Here is a 22,227-nt window from a genome sequence, read left to right as displayed (position 1 = left end):
AATGGTAGTCTCTAGACTTCTTGAGAGTGATTTTGTAATAGATGGGTCGTAGGTATTCAGCGTCGGGAAGTGGAAAGCATCTACCCTGTGAGCTCAAATGGATACCTGGAGTTCTTGTTCATCTTCCCCAACGTGGCGTGGATCTGGTACAACCATGCATCGATAGCAACCGGGACCAATGGCTATCATGCACAACTTTGGGTGGCGCAACGAACGGTCCGAGATACCCACGAAGGTATCAAGATCATCATCAGTAATGCTTGATTGGTAAAAGGAGCGGTCAAAGAAAGGAGCTCTAGCCAAAACAGGCTACAAGATCGTTTACATCAGGTGGGTTGGAGCATCGTCTCCAGTGGGCCTAAAGCTATGGGCCGTCGGCTTTCTCCACCTATGAACGCAGGCACGTGGCAGGGTCTCATAATCATCCACGTCGTTGATGTCTGCCCCCGATTCCCTATGATCGGAATCGTTTGTCCTTGGAAGAACCGTATTTTCGGAAGTTTTGTGGTTGATCAGCTAGTCGTTCATCGGGGCCATAGTACTACCGTCATACTCCCTGGCAAAGGTTCAATGGTATCGGTGAGTTGAGTTTAGATATTCGTATTCTTTACTCTCCTTTTTGACCAAGATAAATGTGGATGGTTGAAACATGGAGCAATTTGTTGAAACTTCAATGAAAAGACAGCCAAAAGTCTCATTGCAAATCTGGATCCGAAGAGTTCATAAGGATCGCATATGATGCCCTTGGGATGCCGGGGTGATAGCTGACTGCGGCGAATCTTGCTTAACGATTCTGCAGTGGCATTAGTGAGTGCCTGGAGTGTATGTGATTGCTGGGGTGTGTTTGCCCCCGCCCGAGATTGTAAGGTCGACTTTTCAGCCATGATCCAACTTCCTATTCCGATAGAGGACTAGAGTTGACCAGGTACCTAGGATCCATTTGACAATTTCGCCGTCCATACACCGTAGTGGATCGACTCTTGAGTTATTTTTGTCATGTGCAACAGTATAAAAGTCATTGGAGCGAACCGGACTTTCTTGATTGTAGCTCTTCCTGTGAATCTTTATCTCTAGCAATCGAAAATTCAATGTCACACGTTCTTTTTGTCCTTGCCGAAATGTCGTGTTGGTAAACTTGGAGGCTCATAAATGTCTAGGCACATGGAGCATTGAAGGCATACTCGGGCCCGTAAGCTCGAAAACTAGACAGAGATGCCAGCTACTCAGACCTCCATGATAGGGCGCGTCTAGAAGAGCGATACCGATCTTGGAGTATACATTCCCCAACGCCTCCTCAGCAAGGAGCCGTTGAATCTCAGGCTCTTTCGGCTGTACTGCTGGCGATTTGGTTCACAAAGCGTTAAAGCGACCGCGAAATTCACAAAAAAGACCGTTTGATTGTTTGTTTGAAACTCAAGCTATGTGTTGGAATAGCCGGAACTCCGGGTTGAAGTGGCTCTGTCGCCGGCATTCCTGCCGGCACCTGGGCTGTCCACGTGACGGGCAGTCTGACAGACGGCTATAACTTCCGCGATCATTCCCTCCGGCACTTCTGCTGGAATTTCTTCATATAGACAGCAGAGGTAAGAACAGAAAGAAGTTTTCCCGTCAGTTTTCCCTCTCTACGGGTACCCCTGTGCTCCCAACACCATCAGGTGATATCACTTGGGCGGAATCAAAAGCAAGCCACAATGTGTAAAAGGATAATTCACAACCACTCGTGTAAATTGATTACAGTTATTGTTAATTGATCGACGGATTGGACAATTCTAGTTCTTCACACGAAGTCCCAGTGGAATAAAGTGCTTAATTCTATCATGAGGTTGAGCCCTCGTCGGGGACGGCGGAAGTCAAGGCACGATAGTTGACTAATACATTATTCACTAAGTTTTATTAGTTACGTTCCTATTAAAACGGACAGTTTACCACAAGGTGCCTAGAGCACGAAACAGGGTGAATGCATGGGACTTGTCAAGCTGGGTTGATTGATTGATCAAGACGGAAGTGGAGGCAAAGACCAAAGTTACGGGTTAGGAGTTTACTAGGCAGAGACTCGACACCCTCATTAAATGCGTTCGGTTGGCCATTCATGTCGTCCAGCAACAATATCTCACTGGGCGGCCCAAAAACATGTTTTTAACACATACATAAAGTGTTGAGTATGATAAACAGCTGTTTACGCTATCTTTTGACGTCTCTGGTCCGCAGTTGCTGCTACCCATTCCGTTCTCCCCCCAAATTACCACAGACAATTACCTCGCTCTCGTCAGTTCATTATTTTTTTTCCGTCCGTAATTATAATTTACACGGCAAACCCGCCAGAGTTCTTCTGTCTGGGCTCACCAGCAGCCTCAAAAGTGCCGTTCGGCAACAACCGCACACCCTGCGCCGAGCTGCTACCCGGAGCCACCCTGGTGACGTTGTGGCCCAGCGATTGCAGGAAGCTGACGGTGCTGTTGTCGTAGGCGTACTCGATGTTGATGACGTTGGGGCTCAGCTGGTCATGGAAGCGTGGCTCGGCCAAAGCCTCGGCGGCCGTGAGGTTCCTGTCGAGCACGTTGTGCAGGTTCTGGATGGTGGAGGTGATGATGCGGCTTCCACCGGCGGCGCCGATGACGAAGTACAGCTTTCCGTCGGGGTGTTCCACGATGACGGGAGAGATGGATGACAGAGGCCTCTTGCCGGGACGGATGTAGTTGGCCGGGCTGGGGATGTATCCGAAGGCGTTGCTGGAGCCTGGGATGCTAAAGTCGTTCATCTCGTTGTTCATGACGACACCAGTCTCGGGGACCATGACCTGCGATCCAAAGAGAAGGTTGACGGTTGTGGTGAGGGAGATGGCCAGACCGGTGGCGTCAGCGGTCGCGACGTGCGAGGTCCCCGGAGTCTCGAGCGACTCGAGGCCTTCGGGGTCGTACCAGGACACGTTCTGGGTACGGAAATCGGAAATCTTGGAACGGATCTCTTCGCCCGCCTCAGCGGAGACCATCTGCTTGGTGTACTCGGGCAGACCGTCCACGAAGAGGGGGTCGCCGAGCTTCGTGCGCTGACCGTAGGCGAAGCGAATGGCCTCGTCGAGCCTGTGAACTGTCAGGTTCCTCTGAGCAGGGTCCCCAAAGCCCTCGTAACCGTTGACAATGTTCAGAGCGCTCAGAGCGACGCCACCGCCCGCTGGTGCGTTACAGGCGGTGAGCTTGTAGCCTCTGTAGTTGATTTGTGAGGGCTCCCTGATGGCGATGGTGTAGTTCTTGAGATCCTCGAGCGTCATTGTGCCATTGGAGCGTTGGAGAGCGGCAATTGTCGCGTTGGCAATTGCGCCGGTGTAGAACGCGTCGACGCCCTTCTTCGCGATGGTCTCGAGGGTGTCTGCATAGCGTCTCCGGGTCATGGTCTCGTTCAACTTCACCCGGTAGCCATTGGGCGCGAAGTCAATGGCCCAGGAAGGGTCGTCGGTGAGGAAGTTTCCGTTCGGTGTGACGGCGTTCATGTATTTGACTAGGTCCTCGTTGACCCTAAAGCCGTGGCGGGCAACCTTGACGGAGGGCAGCACGACATCGGCCCAAGGGAGGCGGCCGTATTTATTATGCAGATATTCCATGCCACGAAGCTCACCGGGGACGCCACTACGAATTATTAGTCTGGCTGACCGAAAACACCTCACAAGCACAGAACGACATTAGTCGCATACCTTGCCAAGCCGCCGTACATGCTCGCCGCCGTGTTGTTCTTGTACATATCCTCGAACGCAGCCGCCGGCGCACTCTCACGGAAGTCAATGTACTCATATGTTCCGTTGCTGGACCTCACAATCATGAAGCCACCGCCGCCAATGCCACTGTGGTACATGCCAACGGTACCAACGCAGAGGACGGTGCCTACCATGGCATCGGCCGCATTGCCGCCCTTCTTCAGCAGATCCGTGCCAATCTTGCTGCAAATGTCCGTCTCGGAGGCGACAGCTCCCAGCTTAGGAGGGCCCTGGCTCGGGTGGGCAACGGCGGGTTGCACCAGACTGAGCAGAAGCTGCGCGGCGGCAGCGGTGATGGACAGGGACTTCATTGCAGCGAGACCGAGCTTCGAAAGGCTATAGAGTAACAGGGGGGGGGGGGGGGGGGGGGACCTTGTCGGCGAAGGAGTGTACCTGCGTAAGGCACGGTAGTGACAACTCTAGACCGATAGAGAACGGGAGGACGGAGGACAAAGGACAAGGAACACGACTGCGGCGGCAGACGGAGGCACCAAGCTTTATGAGGACGGTTAGGAGGGCAGCCGGAATCACATAATCAAGTCTATTGCGGGCATAAATAAACAAATTATGGACCCGACAGACCGGGCAAAGCTTCGTTGCAGCAGATTGCAGACGACGATCCCCAACGGGAGGCGTCCCTTCAAGGTGGAGTATCGTGATAAATCCCCCCCACATCTGGACTCACCGCGGAATCGATCCAACAAGCTTGTTGCATAGTGTAGGTTGCCCGACATGGATCATGACAGGTCTATAGTTGGGGATTTTGGCCGATGTGATGGCGGCGGGCTTATCAGGTGTGGGGAGAATTAATTTCAGCGAGTCGTTACACTGCTATAGTAACTATAGTAGGGGCGGGGGTGGTTGGTAAGATGCAATTGGGGTCCGTTATTGGGCAATGCGGGCAACGCCGGGATGGGTGGGGAAAGCTGTCAAAGGACATGCCGATGAATTATGGATCCACAGCGAACGCGGGGGCGCCGGCTTCGGCGGGGAAATACCTGTGAGCACCTGCCTTTATAGGCCGTAGCGCCCCCGACTGCCCGCTATGGGGGGGGATCCGAACCGTGGCAATCAATGAATCCTTATCGTGTAGCGACCTCGGCCCGTTTATGATGTTGATTGTTTGATGAGACAGCATATTGTGGCGCTAGCCGTGTTTTCTTTCCAATTCTTTCTTAGGTTTTCCCCTCTTTATGACTACGGTTATGCTTGCCTGACAGACAATACACATTCCCGTCTGTTCATGTTCCGATTTGACTCTGACTTAGGGTTAAAGGCTGGCTGAAACTTCAGGCAAACCATACAACATCAGACTGCTCGTATTCTTAAAACTAACTACGTAATCTAGGTATTCTCGGACCTGTCTCGGGTTTCCCCTCTTCTTGAAAATTACTCTCTTACAAGTCGAATGGACTAGGCCCAAATTTGCCGCGAATGGAAATCTCTGGCGACTTCCAGATGCTCCAGTCCTCAGATTTGACCGGATCGCCAAACGGCTTAAGGACTGCAAAACGCATACTTCATGCCGACAGTGTTAGCCAAGCGGCTCCTCTCGGGCCTTACGAATGAAACTTGAAACTTACGTGTAGTTGCCCGGTTCTATTTGGGAGCCATTCGCGAGAATCCCAAACCAGAAATATGTATGTCGGTAGGCGGTATAGATGGCGTTTCGGTGAACGTTCTCTAGAGGGAACGGAATGGCGTCGAAAGGACTAGCCGTCGTCGACCACGGGCTCCAGTATTCCGTATCGGACTTGTCGTAGTATGCCACCGAGCCGATGTAGCCATCCTGACCTTCTGCTGGCGGGTACTGCCACTGACTTTCATTCCAACCGGCCTCATAAATCTGACGGCTCTTTTTTTAGCCCACGTGTATCTCGAATGAACGAACGCGACAGCAAGCCATCTAAACTTACATCCCATCGGGTCTCCTTCGATCCCCACTTCATCTGTAGGTTAAGCCATAGATAGTCGTCCTCGTACCAGATGTCATTCGTCCAGCTGTCACTGGCGTCAGGAGTGTATTCTTAGCTGATGTTAAAAAGTCTATGCTGAAACTTACTAAGGTTTTTCCTCAATGGGAATGAAGTTGTAGGTGGTAGTAGCTGTGGGGAATCCGTGCATGTACATGTCATCCATTTCCTTCCTTAGATCTGCTGCAAGGCCTGTACTACGGTTATTTACATGCATACATCCCACCCTAAACAATCAACTTACCCATGTAGGGGATCGCCAGTGATTCGTTGTTGCTTCCGGAGATAATAACCTTGCCGCTGTATAGAGGAAGACCAGCAGGGTTTCCGTAATCGGGTGCTTGGAACGTAACACTTTAAACTTCACGTTAGCCAAGCCCCGTGGCTTGATATGCAGCAGACACATACCTCACGGTTTTTGACTCGCCTGGCTTCAGAGTAAATTCTCCCGGAAGAGTAACATCGACCGGCATCTTAGTTAGTTCGACTTCTTCAAGGGCTTTCACCCGAGGCGAACTCCGAATGGAAGGGTCATACGGCAGGATGATTTCCATACCCGCCGCATCCTCGACAGAGAACTTGTAAGAGACATCCTCCGCGCCATCATTACTGACGACGATCTCGTGTGAACCGGCAAAGTGGGCCGTGTCATTCAGCGCAAACTTTTCAAACTCCACAGAGGTGGTGTAATTGACGACCTTGAAGGCATCAATCAGTCCCGTGCCAACCTGCGGAGGCGGCGCAGGAAGATCAACGACCCCATCCCACCACTTCAAAGTATTTCCGCTGGAAATAATCCGTCTGGCCAGCGTTTTCGCAAACCCAGGCCCGTGAACGTTGCGGCCGCCGTGGGCGCCAATGTACAACGCCGCAACTCCGGCAACGTAGGGACAAGCCATGCTAGTACCGCTAAGAACACCAAAGCCGTTGCTCAAATGAGAGCTAAAGATCTCACCACCAGGGGCTGCGATATCGGGCTTGAGCTCGAGGTCATATAGCCCGCCCCAAGAAGTGAACTCTGAAGGCAAGCCCGCAAAGGCGCGTGGCAAGCTAACTACATCATTAGGTCCAGCGGAGAAATCAGCAGTAATCTTGGCACCCGCCTTGACGGCCTCGACAAGCGCTTCGCCTGAGTGTTTCTCGATCATGGCTATAGCACTTTGGTAGTCATCGGTGTAGAATCTGACTAGCGGGTTCTCATCGTTGTATATGAGAATGTACTGTGCGCCCAGAGCCTGTAGATTTGCCTGTTTCGTCATGGCATCACATCCGCCTCGACGGACCAAGGCGATGGCACCAGTGAGGTTACGATATCCCTCTGGGTATGGCTCGCAGGCATCAGCAGTAGCATTAGTGTCCAATGAAAGCGGGATTATTGGCCACGAAACAACAGTTTCGGGGAAGTACAGTACCGAAGGGATGTATCCAATCTTGCTAGTGCTGGTCTGGTTTTTCAGATTGAAAGTGGCTTTGAATGACGGGTTCGGCGCGGATTCGGCCTCGACAGAGGCGACGGCGAGTACGTTCTTGCCTGATGAGCCGGATGAGCCGAAGAACGGCCCAGAAGCTCCCGAGTTACCAGCAGCGATGGTAACGAGAACACCTTGATCAACGATGCGGGAAGCCACTTCGGCCCAGGCATTTTCGGAAAAGCCGTTTGGTCCACCGATACTGGCGGTGATGATGTCCATCTTCGTTTTGTTAAGGGTTGCACAAAAGCAATTGGGGCCCATGTTAACTTACACCGTCATCGTAGGCCTTAAGAAAAGCCTCAATCAGAGTGGCCTCGTCGGTCGAACCCTACTCAACGTGTCTTAGCATGCTGAAACCTCACAGACCCTGGGTTCCCTCAAACCTTTGGTGTGAACACCTTGTATGCGTAAAGCGATGCTTTAGGGGCAACGCCAACAAAACTGAAATCCGTTAAGTAAGTTCAAAGAGAATCTTGTGGTTAATACCAACTCACTTGCTTGATGAACCAGCAACAATACCGGCGACGTGGGTGCCATGGCCAGTACGGTCAACTGGATCCTCATCGGGCTGCTTGTCACCAAAGTCGGGCCACTCTATGCCACGTTAGTGCTTGGACGAGAGTTGAAGAAACGGATTACGAACCTCCGTCTCCCACAAAGTCATAGCCTCCAGCAACTTTGAAGCCCTCTCCCAAACCACCGCCAAGCTTTAAGCCACATTAGCATTTGTTCATAACTCCAGAACCGACTCACGGTTGCTCACAGCAGGGTGTGTATAGAGGATTCCACTGTCCACAACGCCCACTTTTACACCTTCACCAAAAATGCCAGACTCATGTAGCTTGTGGACGCCAGTCGAGTGGTGTGTCGAGTAATTCGCCGAAGCCGCGTCGTCGCTGAAAGACCTCGTCACGTTTGGCGGATTTAGCTGGACCTTGTTGTTGTGCCACACTTTTACGACTTGGGGAAGTGCGAGAAGGCCCTCTACACCGTGAGTTTCGCTTTCAACGTATGCGCCAAGGAAGAGGTCATTCTGGAAGGTTTTGATGACTTCGACATATGGTAACGAAGCTACGTTGTTTTGGAGACTGGCTTGTCCCTTTATTTCCGCGTTAGATACCGTCTAAATCAACATGTTTAACATACTTACCCTGGCAAACTCCACGATGTATCGCTTGGGACCCTGAGATGCAGACACAGGCAGCCCGTTCTGGCGTCGCGAAGCAGCATTGGCGCAACCAAGAAAAGGCAAGGCGCCAGTCACCAAGTTGCAGAACCGCATGATGTACGTTCACCTAATGACAGCTTCACTCCCGACTAAAGATAACCCATTGCACTCCAGCCGTCGCAGAGGGCTATGGAAACTTATATCGCAATCAATACGAGAAATAACTGATAGCTCCGGGCAAACTTGCCTCCATTTACGCATCACGGCAAGCTGCCAGTGGTAGCATGGGCCAGGCCAGGACCTGCGTATACGGGGTTGCAGTTCAGCGGGGCTCATCGCTACTTTGGACGAGACGGGCAGGAGGCGAGATGCCAAGATGTCCAGTTTCTTCTTGGGCCAAGGCTTGGTTAACTACCGAGACTCAACACCGCAAGGTCACTTACCCAATTGAGGTTGTTCGCCGTTCAATCTTGTTGGTGATGGGCTCAACGGCGATGACCTCATACAGGTTCGATAACCCACCTTATAAACCATTAAACTGGGCCGTTACAATCAACTTGTTATAATCGGGCATAGCATTGTTATTACAACAGTTACTCAATGGAAACCCATAACTAAACAAGAATGCGTCAAGGGAAGGTTTACAAGTCGAAAGACACAGCTCAAATAATAAACCTGAACAGACTGAGACCTCAATCAATACTTTACACATTCAATGATCTGAATAAATTGACCGCGTCCATAAACGTTCTCCACCTTCAACCCAGCACGAGCCGCCAGCTCAGTCCATCCTTTCAAAGTCCTTTCCTTGCCACCGATGTTAATCATGGTAAAGTCAAACATGCTCTGCATCGCCATCGGCGGATTATCCATGACAGTTTCGGCAATGAGCACTTTACTATCTGGTGCCATTGCATTGCTGAGCCGAGTCAAGATGTTGGCTGATACATCATCGCTGTAGTTGTGCAGACAGCGGCAGATGAAGTATACCAAAGCATCTGAAATACATGTTAGTCAAAATTATCTTTGAAGAATTGCTTGGCTCCTCTGACTCTCAATCGGTTGCTTGTCGTGGAAATTGTGGGCTTGCAATTTCACATCCGATAGTCCTGGGTCGCGATTGCTCATCACCTGCTGAATCACTTCTTCCCGGTCTTCCAACACCGCGCGTCCGTGGGGAATGAAGAGATTCTGCTGCAATACAGCCTTGGTAATATGCCCCTTACCGCCGCCAACGTCCACGAAAAGTATTCTGTCTCGATGCTGTTCGCTGGAGATCTTCCCGCGAAGCCATGTAAAGTCGTATGAGCCCGCCAACGTGGGTCCATGTTGCGCTGTGTCCATGGCTTCCATAACACGATTCAATCGCTCTGGTTGCTGATGACAGATTTCCCACAACGTCTTTTCCGGCTGTCCGTGACCGAAGGAGTAGGGTGTGTGATTTTGGGAGCGGGGTTCATGGCGGCCATAGTGGGAGTAAAATGCCGGCATTTTTACGCAGGTGGAGAACATCTCATCATAACTAGAGATCCATGTGAGCTACATCACTGTGAAATTGGTGAGAAGAAATATGCGTACTAGAACGTAAACATGTTTCTCTCCGGTCGACCGGGGAGATAGACCTTGGATACCTCTGTGTGCGCTATATCATCTTCGCCTTGTTGGCGCAGTATTCTGCGTGCCACGAGAGCCCATGCGTAACGTCCTGATACCAGTTAGATCATTTGATTCTATAGTTTCTAACCGTGTCATAGTGGGGATCTTACTGAGGAGCGACTCGTCTGCGTCTACTTTCTTTGCAAGCTGGGCGTAGGAGATAGTTCCTTCTAGGGGAATGTTCTCGAAGACTTCCCAATCTATGAAAAGTCTGAGGACAACAATTTCGACATAATTGTACATCCGTAACATGGGGTCAGGCAGGACAGGTCTGGTCGCCCAAAGAATCTTTTCGGCAAGTTCTTCTATAGCTGGAGTGGGAACATTGTCACGGGAGGCGTTGACAAGAGCTGACAGTTGGGCCACAAGACCGGGAAGGTCGTTAGGAATGATGGCCATGTCTACCGTAAAATATTAAATAATTCAAAGAGGTAAGATTTACGTTTTGGTCAGATCTGAACATGCTTTGCTACTGAAAGTGTCCTTTTATATTTCGGATGTCAGTGACCCCTCGCATGTTCCGTCTTGAGAGTTGTAAGCGGCCGGGATTCAATATTGCCTGCCGAGCCCGATATTGATGAGATGAGAGCACATGTACAACCCGATCGCTGAAGAGACTACGGCAATTTTCTCTCCGAGCGTGGCAAGCCTGCCGTGCCGGACGCGCCGTCCCGTCCCTTCTCTCCACTCTCAGCCGTGGAAGGTTAAACAGTTTCGTTTCAGGATGCGTCACTTCTCTGCTTGTGCGGCAGTATAGTTCGCAACAAAGATTACAAAGAAAGGGACGAATCAGTGAGAGTTTTTTTCTCCAGGAATCCAGTCAGTATCGGCCGCGCGGTGCAACGTCATCGGGACGTGGTGTGAAGGCGAGCCTAGGGAGTACGATAAGATTGCCTTTTTGATTCCATTTACAGTTTACGGTAAATCTCGAAGCTTTGATATTACACTCTCGTCTCTATGCCGAAGTAAGCGTTGCAGTCTTCATCATAAATTGACACATAATATGGTTCGTTAAGAGAATTGCCGAAAATAGCGGAAGAACAGGTAAGATCTCGTGAGCTGGAGTTAATCGGGTAGCCATGGCGACTATTCCTTCATGAAAGTGGATTTCTGGTAGTTATCACCGAATCATTTTGATATAATTTTCAGAAATTAAAAATGTGCTTCGACAAGAAAGGGAGAAACGAGAGGGGCTTCACAGATTACTGAGACATTGTACTTGGGAGCAAAACGTCTGCATGCAGACAAATGAGCTACCGATATTGGAACCTGCTACTGTTGTCTCACTTAATGCAATCAGAATCTCGTCAGGGAACGCCGAATGTAGAACTAGACAAATAAGTAAGGAATGTATATCAATTGACCTGCCCTAATGCTGCAAAATAGCCAAGGTCTTCCCGACAGACCTTCTGGAAAGCACACGACCGGAAATCAACCTCAGTCGGCGCCAAATACGACATGGAAGTTGCCGGGCTTCCTGTGGAGCATCTCATACTCATCGGTGACCGTCTCGCTGACGCAACAACTAGACTGCTTCTCGATAAGGGAAGAAATACCCTTCCCAACAAAGGAGATGAAAGAGAACGGTTGCGACAATGCATCAAGGACAACATAGTACACATAGATGATATCCAAGATTCAATCGATAGACGATCAGAACAGCTATCCAGGGAGCTTACATGCTTACGATCCGCTCACCTTACTGGGTGCATCAATAAAATCACCAGCCATTACGACACCGTTTATTTTGCCTTACGAGAATATACTCAAACAGAGGGGTCGGATGAGAAATGGGACGAAAAAAAGAACCATGCAAGAATCCAAATCGAAGCAGTCTTACACAGCAGTACATGTGTGGACATTATGGAAATACAAGACTGCTTGGCTGACATACATTCTGCTCTCAACTTGGGAGGAAAAGAATCTCTGGTGGAACTTGCGAAGCATGAAGCCATGAGGGGATCCACCGACTTTTTGTCTTACTACATGAAGATGGAAACTTTCTTCGGCCAAATATGGATTGCAGAGGCGAAAGCTCTGTCTCTGCTCAAGATGGCTAGGCAATGGCCCAGGATGCATTTTGCGGAAGCCGATGACACGATTGACAAGTATCAAAGCTACCTGGTTTCCCAAGAAAAGGCCTTTGAAAAGGTTATCGGACCTCACGTTATGGTTCTTGTAGAGGCTGTAAGAAAGAACCCGGGGGGCTTGGTGCTGGTAAACTTCCAGACTTACGACAAGAGTTGGCCACATCCGCGCTCAGATCCGGATTTGGGAGTGCATGTTCTCGGTGTGGGCAATCGGAAAGACATCAAAGAGCATCCTTGGGCTCTTAAACTGTCCTGTCCCATTGAAGAACCTACGCCAGAGGGGTCGTATCCTTTCGAGTTAGTAAGCCTGGAACCTAGTGACCCAGACTGCCCGCTCGTCTCAGCCCCTTGCTTATCGCCATGCATAATGTGAGTGGGATTTCTTGGTTACCTAAATATTGATCTTCTGACACTTTTTAGGGTCCCTGGCAACTCCAAGGCAAGCTGGCTTATCAAGCCACTGGAGAATGGCAAATTCTCATTTTCCTTCTACTCGTTATCGATGGATCTTGATGCTTTGCCTTCGACTATGGGACTCGGCAAGTTTTATGAGAAGAGCAATGGGCTGTATCTCGACCTTGGACCAGAAGATTCTATTCTCTGCGGAAGAGACTTCGACGCAGAAAAGGTTGATTCATCCGAGGGATGTGGGTTCTTTCTCACGCCCAAGTGAAGCCGTTTAATGGTTTCTGGTGTCATTCATAGCGAGGAGTAGACGATGTGCTTCATACTAATGTCATTACATATCATTCATACTACAAACAAGTCTCAAAGTCACTCCCCCGCTCCTCCGAAACGAAGCCTTGGCAAGTTGATGATTTAACAACAGTTTATGTAGCTGAATACCCCCCGTCGACAAATATGGTCTGGCCAGTTACCGCCGCACTCGCGTCACTTGCTAACCAGATCGCAGCGCCTGCAAAGTCTTCCGGCACCCCGTTTCGCCCGATCATCGTCCGCGCGGCATGCACCTCCTTCTTCTTCGGATCCGCCAACACTTCGGCCGTCATCGGCGTTTCCACGACCCCCGGGGCGATAGCATTGCAGAGAACCCCCTTTCTTGACCAAGCTTCCGCCTGAGACCGCGTGAGTGCGACGACTCCCCCTTTAGCGGCACCGTATGCGCCGCTGTTACCGAATGCCCGGAAGGCTTGTTGGCTCGCGACGTTGATGATGCGCCCACTCCCACGCTCCGCCATAGCTGGACCGAAGGCCTGCCCCAAGGCAAAAGGTGCAGTGAGATTTGCTGCGATTGTGAAATCCCACTCTGCCTGAGTAATGTGTGAAAGCGGAGGACGATGAGAGACCCCCGCTGCGTTAACCAAGATGTCCGGGGTACCATGTGAGGTCTTTATCCGCGATACGGCATGGTTAAGGTCGGCGAGATTTGAGAGGTCTGCTGATATTGACGTTGCCGGAACACCGAGCTGCTTGAGTTGCTCCAAAGTTGAGGCAAGGGGTGGTTCCCGACGAGCAATAAGAATTACCTTTGCACCAGACTGACCCAGTGCAAAGGCGATCTCTTTTCCTATGCCTGAGCTTCCTCCTGTGATGACTGCCGTTCTACCTACAAGACCGAAGATGCGAGTGAGGTAGGCAGGTAACTTTTGAATATTTTTCGCCATTCTGAGTGTTTTTGAATAATTTCTGAAACTTATCACAACGAGATCTCGACTTTTGAGAAGAGGCAAGCAGTAAACTGGGTATGAGATGAACTATAGAACGATGAGGGGTTCGGATGATAGCCCATTCGTTGAAGTGCGTGACTCAAGGCCGTTGTCGGCAAGGAAGCAGTCGGGAAATGGCGGTTGGAGTCGGGCGCTTTCGCATGCAGCTACCACTGGTAGACGAACTCTATGGCATGTTAGGGGCCTCGGCAGCGTTAGGTCTGGGCTTCATGGCCGAGACTAATGTGGCGTTCAGCCATTTGGGAGTTGGACCAACTGTTGAAGTTGACTAAATGTGCCACGCGACTGGATGATCAAATGTCGGGGTAAGAGGGGTTGGAGCCGGCATGCATTATGACTTGCAGTTTTCAAGGGTGGTTGGCAAGCAAGGGGGTTGGTGGCTATCAAACTTTCATCTCTCTTTTCCTTTTTTCTCCAAGCAATCCATGGTAAAGATTGTAAAATTATGTGAAATAACACTCGCCTTACTTTCGTTAAATTTGATGATTGGTACAGTCTAGGTAGTATGCATCTACAATGAAAGACGTTAATATGGGTGCTAAAATCGGACACTGTCACATACTGCGAACTCCACGAACTTAGCAATTCAATAGCAGCATCGAGACCCCCACAGATTCCTGAGCAGAGTTCTGAGAGTAAAGGCAGCTAATACTACCTAGCAATTTATTCAACTTTATATAAGCAAATGCTTCCCCACGCGGGACTTACTAAGAATGTTAATTATCTACCCGCCTGTGAGCCTCCAGCCCCACCACGAGCTTGTATGAAAGGTTGGGCTAGTGCTTACTCCCAGTTACCCCTCTTTTTTCTCTTGATACTTACTTTCTTTCTTTACCATCACTCCAGTTGTTCTATAACCAAAACGTCATAATCATGGCGGAGCCTTCTCCTGAGACCTATGATAAAATAATCACTAAAATAAACGAAGAGATTCTATCACTAAAGAAAGAAGCAGTCTCTGAAGATGCAAAGGGTCACTCATGTAACTACTGCAAACCCTTTAAATTTCGGCCTTGGGCCGCATTCGACACTGATTGGGAGCATGTCGGCGGAGATCGAGAGTCTGCAGTCGATACAACGGAGAAACAGGTCCGAAATATGGCTGCATCTGGGTGTGACTTTTGGGCTATGATTAATGACCAAATTACCTATCTCGAATTGAAGGAGAGGGCTGAGCGAAGAAGAGGCAGTGATAGGTACTCGTTAAATTGGTCTGAGAGGCGTTATGAAAAGCTTGTCACTTCACTGGGACAACGTGTTGCTGCTGAGTTTTGGAGGTTACATCGAAACCGAGCGGTTGCTTGGATAGACTGCGAGGAGACTGCGATGATGTGGGATTCACTTCAAGATCCTCGACCTGCCCCTCGAATACCGGAAACCGTCGTTGGCCCAAGCGACTTTGTGAGAGTAAGCATCGGGCCTGATTCTCGAAAGGAGGATGATGTGGGACCTTTCAAAATACGAGTCACTTTAAAAGTTGCTCGTAAAGCTCAAAAGTCTGTGTGGCTACCTTGGAAGCTCTGGGACAACGTCTCAGAAATTACATTGAAGAAGTATCAGGCGTTTTTAATAGCTTTGGCTTCACCTGGTATGTCTATATCCCTTACGGGCGTCTAACTGAGTTCGAACTAAATCGAACCCTAGGTAGTTTCACAGGACTTGTAGAAAAACATGTCGCATCCCCAATGAACTTGTCACCGGGTAGCACTGCGACAGTGTCTCTCATTAAGCTCTGGCTTAAGAAATGCGAGATCGAACACCAGTGTGGGATATCAAATTGCCCACTATCAATGCCCTCGATGGTCCTCCAAGTGTCTGATCAAGATGTTGTGAGATTGATCAAAGTGCCTCCTACTACCAAAGAGCGATACATTGCGTTGTCATATTGCTGGGGCAAAAAGGCCCAGAAAGTCTTGCTTACGAAAGAAACCATGTCCCGTTTGACGTCAGGCATTAGCCCACAGGAGCTAGACTCGACCATTCGTGATAGCATCATCGTTGCGAGAGAGCTTGGTTTCGAGTTTCTCTGGGTTGACGCTCTTTGCATTCTTCAAGACGACGAACACTTCAAGACAAAAGAGCTACGCAGAATGGATGACATCTATCGCCATGCTTCCTTCACAATAGTTGCTTCCGCAGCGGCTGGTGTCGGAGAGGGGTTTCTCAAGAAACGAGCTTCCACTATAGACACATTTCTGCCCGTAGCCGGAAACAGCCGGGTTGTCTTTGAGTTAAAAGCTGAGCGGGGTACCGATGGCCCGAGTCAACAGGTGCCTGTTTATCTTCGGCCAGACAAACTAGACGAGGTGGAGCCGTGGTATAACAGGGCGTGGACGCTTCAAGAAGCACTCTTTTCCGGGCGAAGACTTCAGTACCGAGCCAACCAGACGACATGGATTTGCTATTGCTCGAAAGAGAAGCTGCAGGAGTGCGACGGTTGGGCAGGCGGTATAGGGCACACCTACTTGAACTTCTGTGACGGAGGGGCCCTCGGTAAGGTGATGGAAGTTCTATGGGGTCGTCAGGATATTCCGCAACATGACGTCTTGCTGGAATATTGGTATGACCTTGTTGAGATTTACACCTCTCGAGAGATGACATATCAAAGAGATCGCCTACCCGCTATTTCTGGTATAGCAAGAGAATTCTCCTCCATCTTAAAGGAAAAGTATCTCTTCGGGCTGTGGAAATCTGGCCTAGCTACTGGATTAGTGTGGAGTCTCCAATCTCCGCGTTTAGGACTTCACCCAGACAGTGGCACCAGTCCCATGGGGGCACCATCTTGGAGCTGGGGCTCTGCTGGAGGATCCGTACAGTGGTCCGGTCGCAAATTATATGAATGGCACGGACGTGAAGTTTCTGGGTGGAAGCAGAACGACGACTTTGAAATATTGACCTGTGAGCTACTTGACGAGGCTAATGCTGTTGATCTTTGTTTGCGTGGCCTCACAATGTCTTTACCCTCATCGGCAACCTCTCTGTTGGAGAAAAAGACAATTAAAATTGGAAACGCGTCGATAGACGTTGATTTAGATCGCGCAGATGACCACAGGCTTCAGCCTGGTTACGGGTTGAAGATCGAAATGCTAGCGATAATTAACGTTGGTCAACGGGCAGTAATCGGCATTCTCATAGTGGAGGAGGGGGAACAAAAGTATTCACGGGTCGGGGTATTCAAATTGGAAGGCATCTGGCCTAGAGGCAGCGAATTGAAGAAAACCCACGAGGAGCATCGTCATCAAATAAGAAGCATATGGGGCGGCGACAAGAACATTCGGGCAATAAGTCTGATTTGAATTGGAAATATTAAGCAAACGTATTTAAAAGCTTAGACTTGAGAATGTTGGTCTATAGCTGTGGGTAAATATTGAAACTATTATGATCCAGGTGTGTAGCATAAGCTAAATCCGTCCAAGGCTTTTGCTCCCCTTCGTTGGCAATTTAATTCAAAGTCGTGTGCCAAGCCATGTGAGAGGTTTTACATGTAGGCTAGTTTCATGAAGGTTTTCTAAGGTGATGTTGCCTAGCACATGGAATTCAAGTGCCGCAAAAGAAAGAAATTCTGAATGGAATTAGGAGAAGACGCAGGCTAAGCTGCTGCTTAGGCACACCAGCGTGAATCCATTACCAATCACTTTTCCATAAGGCTAGCAGTCATATCATCTTACCAGTCTATTCAATAACCCATTATGTGTTTCTCTCAACCGCATTGAGTTGGCGCCGGAAAACCATGCTGATTGGCGACTTCTTGTTGTTGTTGATGCAGGAGGCCGGCAACCCCACTCTTGGCCAATGTTGCCATTGTGGGCAGAACATCCCCGAATAATACTATAAAAGGGTTCTCTTTCCATGGCCCCCTTCTAAAGTTATCACTCAATGACCTTCGACTTTTCAGCTTTCTTATATTCAAGTATACAAACAAAATGGCAGACAGAATCTGTCGCGTTGTTGATCCTGACGGCGACGTTCTCCTCGTCCTCAACAATCCATGCGCACCATTTGCAATCTGGACGGAAAGCGATTACTCCAACATACAAGAGATCAATGGATGGTTTGCGACCCTCTTCTTCATGTCACATTAAAATTTTGTGTTTCGAAACGTGACGGATCTTCTAACTCGAGTACAGTGAACCTTTACTTGAGGACATTCTCTCGATAAGATCTCCAATGTCACCACTTCCAGTAGAAGATGCTACAATGGTACCTATTTCAGAAGAACCTGCAGTAGAAGATTCCCCTCAGGACGAAAATCCAGGGGTATCATTCTCACCGCAACCCGTCGACGCCGAAATTACCCTCCTAGAACCTGTTACACCAGAACCTGCTCTGACGGAGCCGTTCATCGATGAACCTGCAGCCAACGAATTCATGATCAATGAATTTGTTCTTTCTTCAAAGCACCTCATTTTGGCATCAGGATATTTCAGGGCAAAACTCAGTGGTCCCTGGAAGGAGGCTTCTACTCGCGGCGTCGATGGCCGGTATCACGTTGAAGCTTCGGACTGGGATGACCAAGCCCTTCTTCTAGTCATGCGTGTCTTACACGGGAAGAACAGCAAAATACCCCGTCGCATAAGTCTAGAGTTGCTGGCGAAGATCGCAGTATTGGTTGATTACTATGACTGCTTTGAGGCGACAGAGATCATCTCGAGTATTTGGATTGATGCTCTCAGAAATGAAATTCCTTCAGAACTCAATCGGGAGTTGGTTCTGTGGTTGCTGATTTCAAAGGTCTTTCATCAATCAGAGATAATTCTTCAAGTCACAAAGACAGCTATCGGACGGAGTTTGGGCTTGATGCCTGCGCTCGGCCTACCCATTCCTTCGGAAACACTTGGTAAGTTGTACCCTGCCCAGTTTGGGTGTAAGGTTCTGACCAGTCTAGCAATGATCGACTCCTACAGACAAGAAGCAATAGGCTTTGTGAAAAAAGGCCTCGATGATTTAGTCTGTACCTTGCGCAAAAAAACACCAGGGTGCGACTATTTTGCGTGTTCATGCATGCTCTTTGGAGCTTTGATGAAGCAGCTACATACCTATCAACTGTCTCAAACAGAATTGAAGTCACCTTACATCGGCTACCGCCTACTGAAAATTATCGAATTGCTGGGTCGTTTTCATTCACCAACATGGCAGTTGCACAACTATAATCATGTTTGCTCACTCGACCCTTTTATTGCCAGTATTCTTGATCCGGTAGGCGAAAAGCTTCACAGACTAACTTTGAATGGTATATAGAGGAGACATCTGTAGCTCTTAACCTTCAGTTATAAAGTTTTGTTGAGCTTGACCATGTGTACACTCAAGTTATTATTAACAATAATTCTTCGTTCAAAGTGGCCGAGGGCTTAAAGCATATTCACCAAATTTGAGGAGATGTTTGAGGGCAAACGTTCTTCAATTTCAGGCCTAGGTCTGGTAGTAGTCTCACGGACGTACGAAGGGCTACAGTTCTGAACAAATTGAAGTAAGAGGATTATTGGAGTAATGAGTAGGGACTTTGCATGCTCGTACTTGTATTTTGGCCTATTGCTTTAGCTAAGATAAAGTATAGCTAAACAGTGGGCTACGCGCCTCTGTTAATCAAGCATTCGACCGCCTGTCATGTGTATTAAAGCGAACTGTCCAAAGGCAAGAGGCAATCCTCTCAAGTCCACGGCAGGCCCCCTTACTTCTTTTCCAGAATTGTTATCGGTATCTGAGTGATCTCAGTGACCACATCATAGACAACCTATTACGGGCTATGCCACGGGTGATGTGACTTAACCTGTGCTTATGTATTATCCCTATCAAAGTGCAGCCAAACATTAGGTAAACGACTTGTCTTTACGTATTCTTTTGCATTTAGCTCAATAGGATAGAAACTCTATCTTTCTACATGCCGAATAGAAGTTCTATTGCACCTTTTAGCCTTACAAATAGTGACAAAAGAAAAATACCGACAACAAAAGTGCCCGAGAGGGATCACTCATTCAAGAGAGCCCTACTAAGCTATAAGGGCAGTTCAATGCTAGCATGTGGTATGGCTCTTAATACCAACCCAACGCATAGCGACTTTTAACGCTGATATGGGACCTTTTTCCCCAGCAGAGTATTGAGATATGCAGTGTTTAGTAAATCAGTATATTCTTCATTATTTCTATCATTAGTCTAATCAAGAGGAAGGTCTCCCAAAGGGCTCATGAAAAGACTGGAGGAACCGTCCGTAGGGCCAGATCTAGCCCAACATGAGTAAGTTAGTTCTGAGCAATCAGGGAGGACTCCTGTAAATCAACTTGCGGCTTCCATGCAGAAGCCAACCATTTAAATTAACCTTGCTGGTTGAGGAAATCTTCTGAAGCCTTGGAATCTAATCTTGCAAGTATATCAAGCAAAGATGAAAGAAAAGATCTAGCTCGGCCTCGAATGACATCGTTCTCCACATTTTGGGATAGTTCCAGTAGGATGCTTCCCACAACCCGCATGAGTTCAATCTTGCAACAATTGTTAGTGAAGATAGAGGAACAGGACTTTGAATATCGTAACTCACGTCAGGTTCTCCATTGGTTTGGATGTATTGAAAGGGAATGCTTTTCAGACTCTGCACTACATCCCGCGCGATATTGGTTTGCTCCATAGCCAACGTCAATGGATCGTCACTCAGGCCGATAAGGGTGGTAAGACCGTACTCAATGCACTGGCGAAGAACCATGATCCTCACGCCGTGAAACATGTTAAGCAATCGAGACTTTTGCGTCCAAAAGCAGGACCGTTGGAAGGCCACATCATACTGAGGTTCCAGTTCAACAGCGTCCGGTGACTCTAGCCAGTTGGGTAAACCGTCTAAGAAGCCTATGACATCAATGTACATCTTCATCATGGTTTCCCTGTCGGTTCTCTCAGTTGTATCATTGTTTGGGTAGTCTAATGTAACCTTTTGGCCCCTTGACCTAATGGCTAGCAGTAGCCTTCCAGCTAATGTCCAGAAACGTTGAATCAAATGGAAACCCTCCATCAATTTATCTTCAAATGATTCCGGAACATGTCTCATTTCCGGGTCAAATAAGGGCATGCGGATTGGACCCCTTTCTAGAAGATCCATTTTTGAGTCGAACAATGGCTCGTGGAGAGTGACGGGGCGGTTTGCGAGAGAAATGGCTGCTTTGTCGCAAACATAGAGCATCCAAAAATTGTTTCGAAGAAGTGTGGCCTCCAATAGATCGTACTTTGATAGGCTTTGTTCGCTATGCAGTCGGAGGTTTTGAGCCAAAAGACCTGCTTGGCTCAGGACATGCCATGCCAACGGCGTCTTGCCCGCTGAGTGTTGCAGAGCTGCAGACTGTAGTAGTCGGATTGCCAAGGACGTCCAGTCGGGATGTTGTACGTCGTAGTCTTCGTACACTTTGAGCATACTCCTGGAGGCTTGGAGGAAAGGGGTCGCAATAACATCACGGTATGCTAAGAGAGATTCCGGGTACATTGAAGCAACAGTGGCGCATAAAGCAGTAAGAAGAGCAAAAGGCCTCATGATGGCAACCCTGTCCTTATCTGCACCGATATCATATGCATCATCGCTCAAAGCTTGTGAGCCATGTAATGGAAAATATGTGGCTGCCATGGCCCTTACTGCCGGAATGTGGCATATGGGGCAAACTGGAAAGGTATGCAGCACATACAGTGAGATACATTCATCCACCACCTGTCTAATGGTAAAGGTTGGCAGGCCTTTTGCGACGCTGGAAACTAGGTTTCCTCGGATTTCCGATGCGGAAGCTGATGGATTCAGCAAGGAGTAAACTGGGACCTCTGATGAAAACGGTTTAAAGCTAGCCACTAGGGAGGTTCGCTGCGTATTATCGCTTTCGCTGCTTCGTTCAGGAGAGTTTGAGATGCGTGGTCTGGTGGCTGGAAGCTCAAGAGCCTTTTCTCGAGGTGTTTTGGGACCTCTTTTTCGAGGTATTGTGTGAAAGGTACAGTCAAGATGCGATATCCGACAGTTTGCACATGGCTGTTCTGTATCACACTGTGTCGTATCAATGAAAGCTGATCTCCATAGTGGAATGGGGACAGCCAGTCCGACCTGCCCAGATTTGTGCTTCGCTCACCTTGACTTTGCGTTGCCTACATGAATCGCAAGCCCGCTTTGATAACGTGGTACCTGTTTTTGGCATGGCTAGACTTTGGTGCTCAGGAGTGGCCATCGTCATTATGAACCTCAGACAATTTCGCCGCGGAGAATTTTAACGTTGGATAAGTCGGGACTGTGAATACCGAGGTACGCTATTCGATTATCGCAGCAAAAGAGCTATACCATTAGATGCATATAACGGCATTAGTGCATATCTGTAGTGATCACTACTGGTTAACATATAACCGAATAGTTACATGCCATCACAAAGTAGATGGGCACATAACAAGCGATAATAGATAGACACAAGTTCTCGCTTTATTTC

At 48.8% G+C, this 22,227-nt stretch overlaps 8 protein-coding genes across 8 annotated transcripts; 3 read left to right on the top strand and 5 right to left on the bottom strand.

Annotated features, from left to right (window-relative positions):
• Nucleotides 1–2,302: 2,302 nt before the first annotated feature.
• On the bottom strand, nucleotides 2,303–4,059 carry CTRU02_204703 (gamma-glutamyltranspeptidase; the record flags this gene model as incomplete). The annotated part of the gene is made up of 2 exons (XM_036721179.1): nucleotides 2,303–3,623; nucleotides 3,689–4,059. 2 exons carry the CDS (start codon nucleotides 4,057–4,059, stop codon nucleotides 2,303–2,305), a joined length of 1,692 nt encoding a protein of 563 aa, XP_036587163.1.
• Nucleotides 4,060–5,145: 1,086 nt separating this feature from the next.
• On the bottom strand, nucleotides 5,146–8,475 carry CTRU02_204702 (subtilase; the record flags this gene model as incomplete). Its single annotated transcript, XM_070204413.1, has 12 exons — nucleotides 5,146–5,266; nucleotides 5,332–5,594; nucleotides 5,665–5,755; nucleotides 5,811–5,913; nucleotides 5,966–6,075; nucleotides 6,130–7,412; nucleotides 7,465–7,521; nucleotides 7,577–7,634; nucleotides 7,688–7,787; nucleotides 7,837–7,900; nucleotides 7,957–8,292; nucleotides 8,344–8,475. The coding sequence occupies 12 exons, from the start codon at nucleotides 8,473–8,475 to the stop codon at nucleotides 5,146–5,148; spliced, it is 2,718 nt and encodes a 905-aa protein (XP_070062176.1).
• A 582-nt stretch (nucleotides 8,476–9,057) lies between these two features.
• On the bottom strand, nucleotides 9,058–10,416 carry CTRU02_204701 (o-methyltransferase; the record flags this gene model as incomplete). Its single annotated transcript, XM_036721177.1, has 4 exons — nucleotides 9,058–9,359; nucleotides 9,414–9,883; nucleotides 9,940–10,066; nucleotides 10,128–10,416. 4 exons carry the CDS (start codon nucleotides 10,414–10,416, stop codon nucleotides 9,058–9,060), a joined length of 1,188 nt encoding a protein of 395 aa, XP_036587161.1.
• A 1,587-nt stretch (nucleotides 10,417–12,003) lies between these two features.
• CTRU02_204700 (uncharacterized protein) lies at nucleotides 12,004–13,187 on the top strand (the record flags this gene model as incomplete). Its single annotated transcript, XM_036721176.2, has 3 exons — nucleotides 12,004–12,476; nucleotides 12,528–12,754; nucleotides 13,021–13,187. 3 exons carry the CDS (start codon nucleotides 12,004–12,006, stop codon nucleotides 13,185–13,187), a joined length of 867 nt encoding a protein of 288 aa, XP_036587160.2.
• CTRU02_204699 (short-chain dehydrogenase reductase sdr) lies at nucleotides 12,938–13,732 on the bottom strand (the record flags this gene model as incomplete). Its single annotated transcript, XM_036721175.1, has 1 exon — nucleotides 12,938–13,732. The coding sequence occupies one exon, from the start codon at nucleotides 13,730–13,732 to the stop codon at nucleotides 12,938–12,940; it is 795 nt and encodes a 264-aa protein (XP_036587159.1).
• A 936-nt stretch (nucleotides 13,733–14,668) lies between these two features.
• On the top strand, nucleotides 14,669–17,091 carry CTRU02_204698 (het domain containing protein; the record flags this gene model as incomplete). Its single annotated transcript, XM_036721174.1, has 2 exons — nucleotides 14,669–15,383; nucleotides 15,440–17,091. 2 exons carry the CDS (start codon nucleotides 14,669–14,671, stop codon nucleotides 17,089–17,091), a joined length of 2,367 nt encoding a protein of 788 aa, XP_036587158.1.
• Nucleotides 17,092–17,718: 627 nt separating this feature from the next.
• CTRU02_204697 (uncharacterized protein) lies at nucleotides 17,719–18,713 on the top strand (the record flags this gene model as incomplete). Its single annotated transcript, XM_036721173.1, has 3 exons — nucleotides 17,719–17,846; nucleotides 17,923–18,632; nucleotides 18,700–18,713. The coding sequence occupies 3 exons, from the start codon at nucleotides 17,719–17,721 to the stop codon at nucleotides 18,711–18,713; spliced, it is 852 nt and encodes a 283-aa protein (XP_036587157.1).
• A 1,390-nt stretch (nucleotides 18,714–20,103) lies between these two features.
• Nucleotides 20,104–21,981, bottom strand: CTRU02_204696 (C6 transcription factor; the record flags this gene model as incomplete). The annotated part of the gene is made up of 3 exons (XM_036721172.1): nucleotides 20,104–20,268; nucleotides 20,325–21,797; nucleotides 21,880–21,981. 3 exons carry the CDS (start codon nucleotides 21,979–21,981, stop codon nucleotides 20,104–20,106), a joined length of 1,740 nt encoding a protein of 579 aa, XP_036587156.1.
• Nucleotides 21,982–22,227: the final 246 nt, after the last annotated feature.

This window comes from Colletotrichum truncatum (assembly GCF_014235925.2).
Source record: "Colletotrichum truncatum strain CMES1059 chromosome Unknown Contig_0002, whole genome shotgun sequence".
Lineage (NCBI taxonomy): Eukaryota > Fungi > Ascomycota > Sordariomycetes > Glomerellales > Glomerellaceae > Colletotrichum > Colletotrichum truncatum.
The sequence above is the reverse complement of the archived record's forward strand: the minus strand, read 5'-3'. Positions and strand labels throughout refer to the sequence as shown.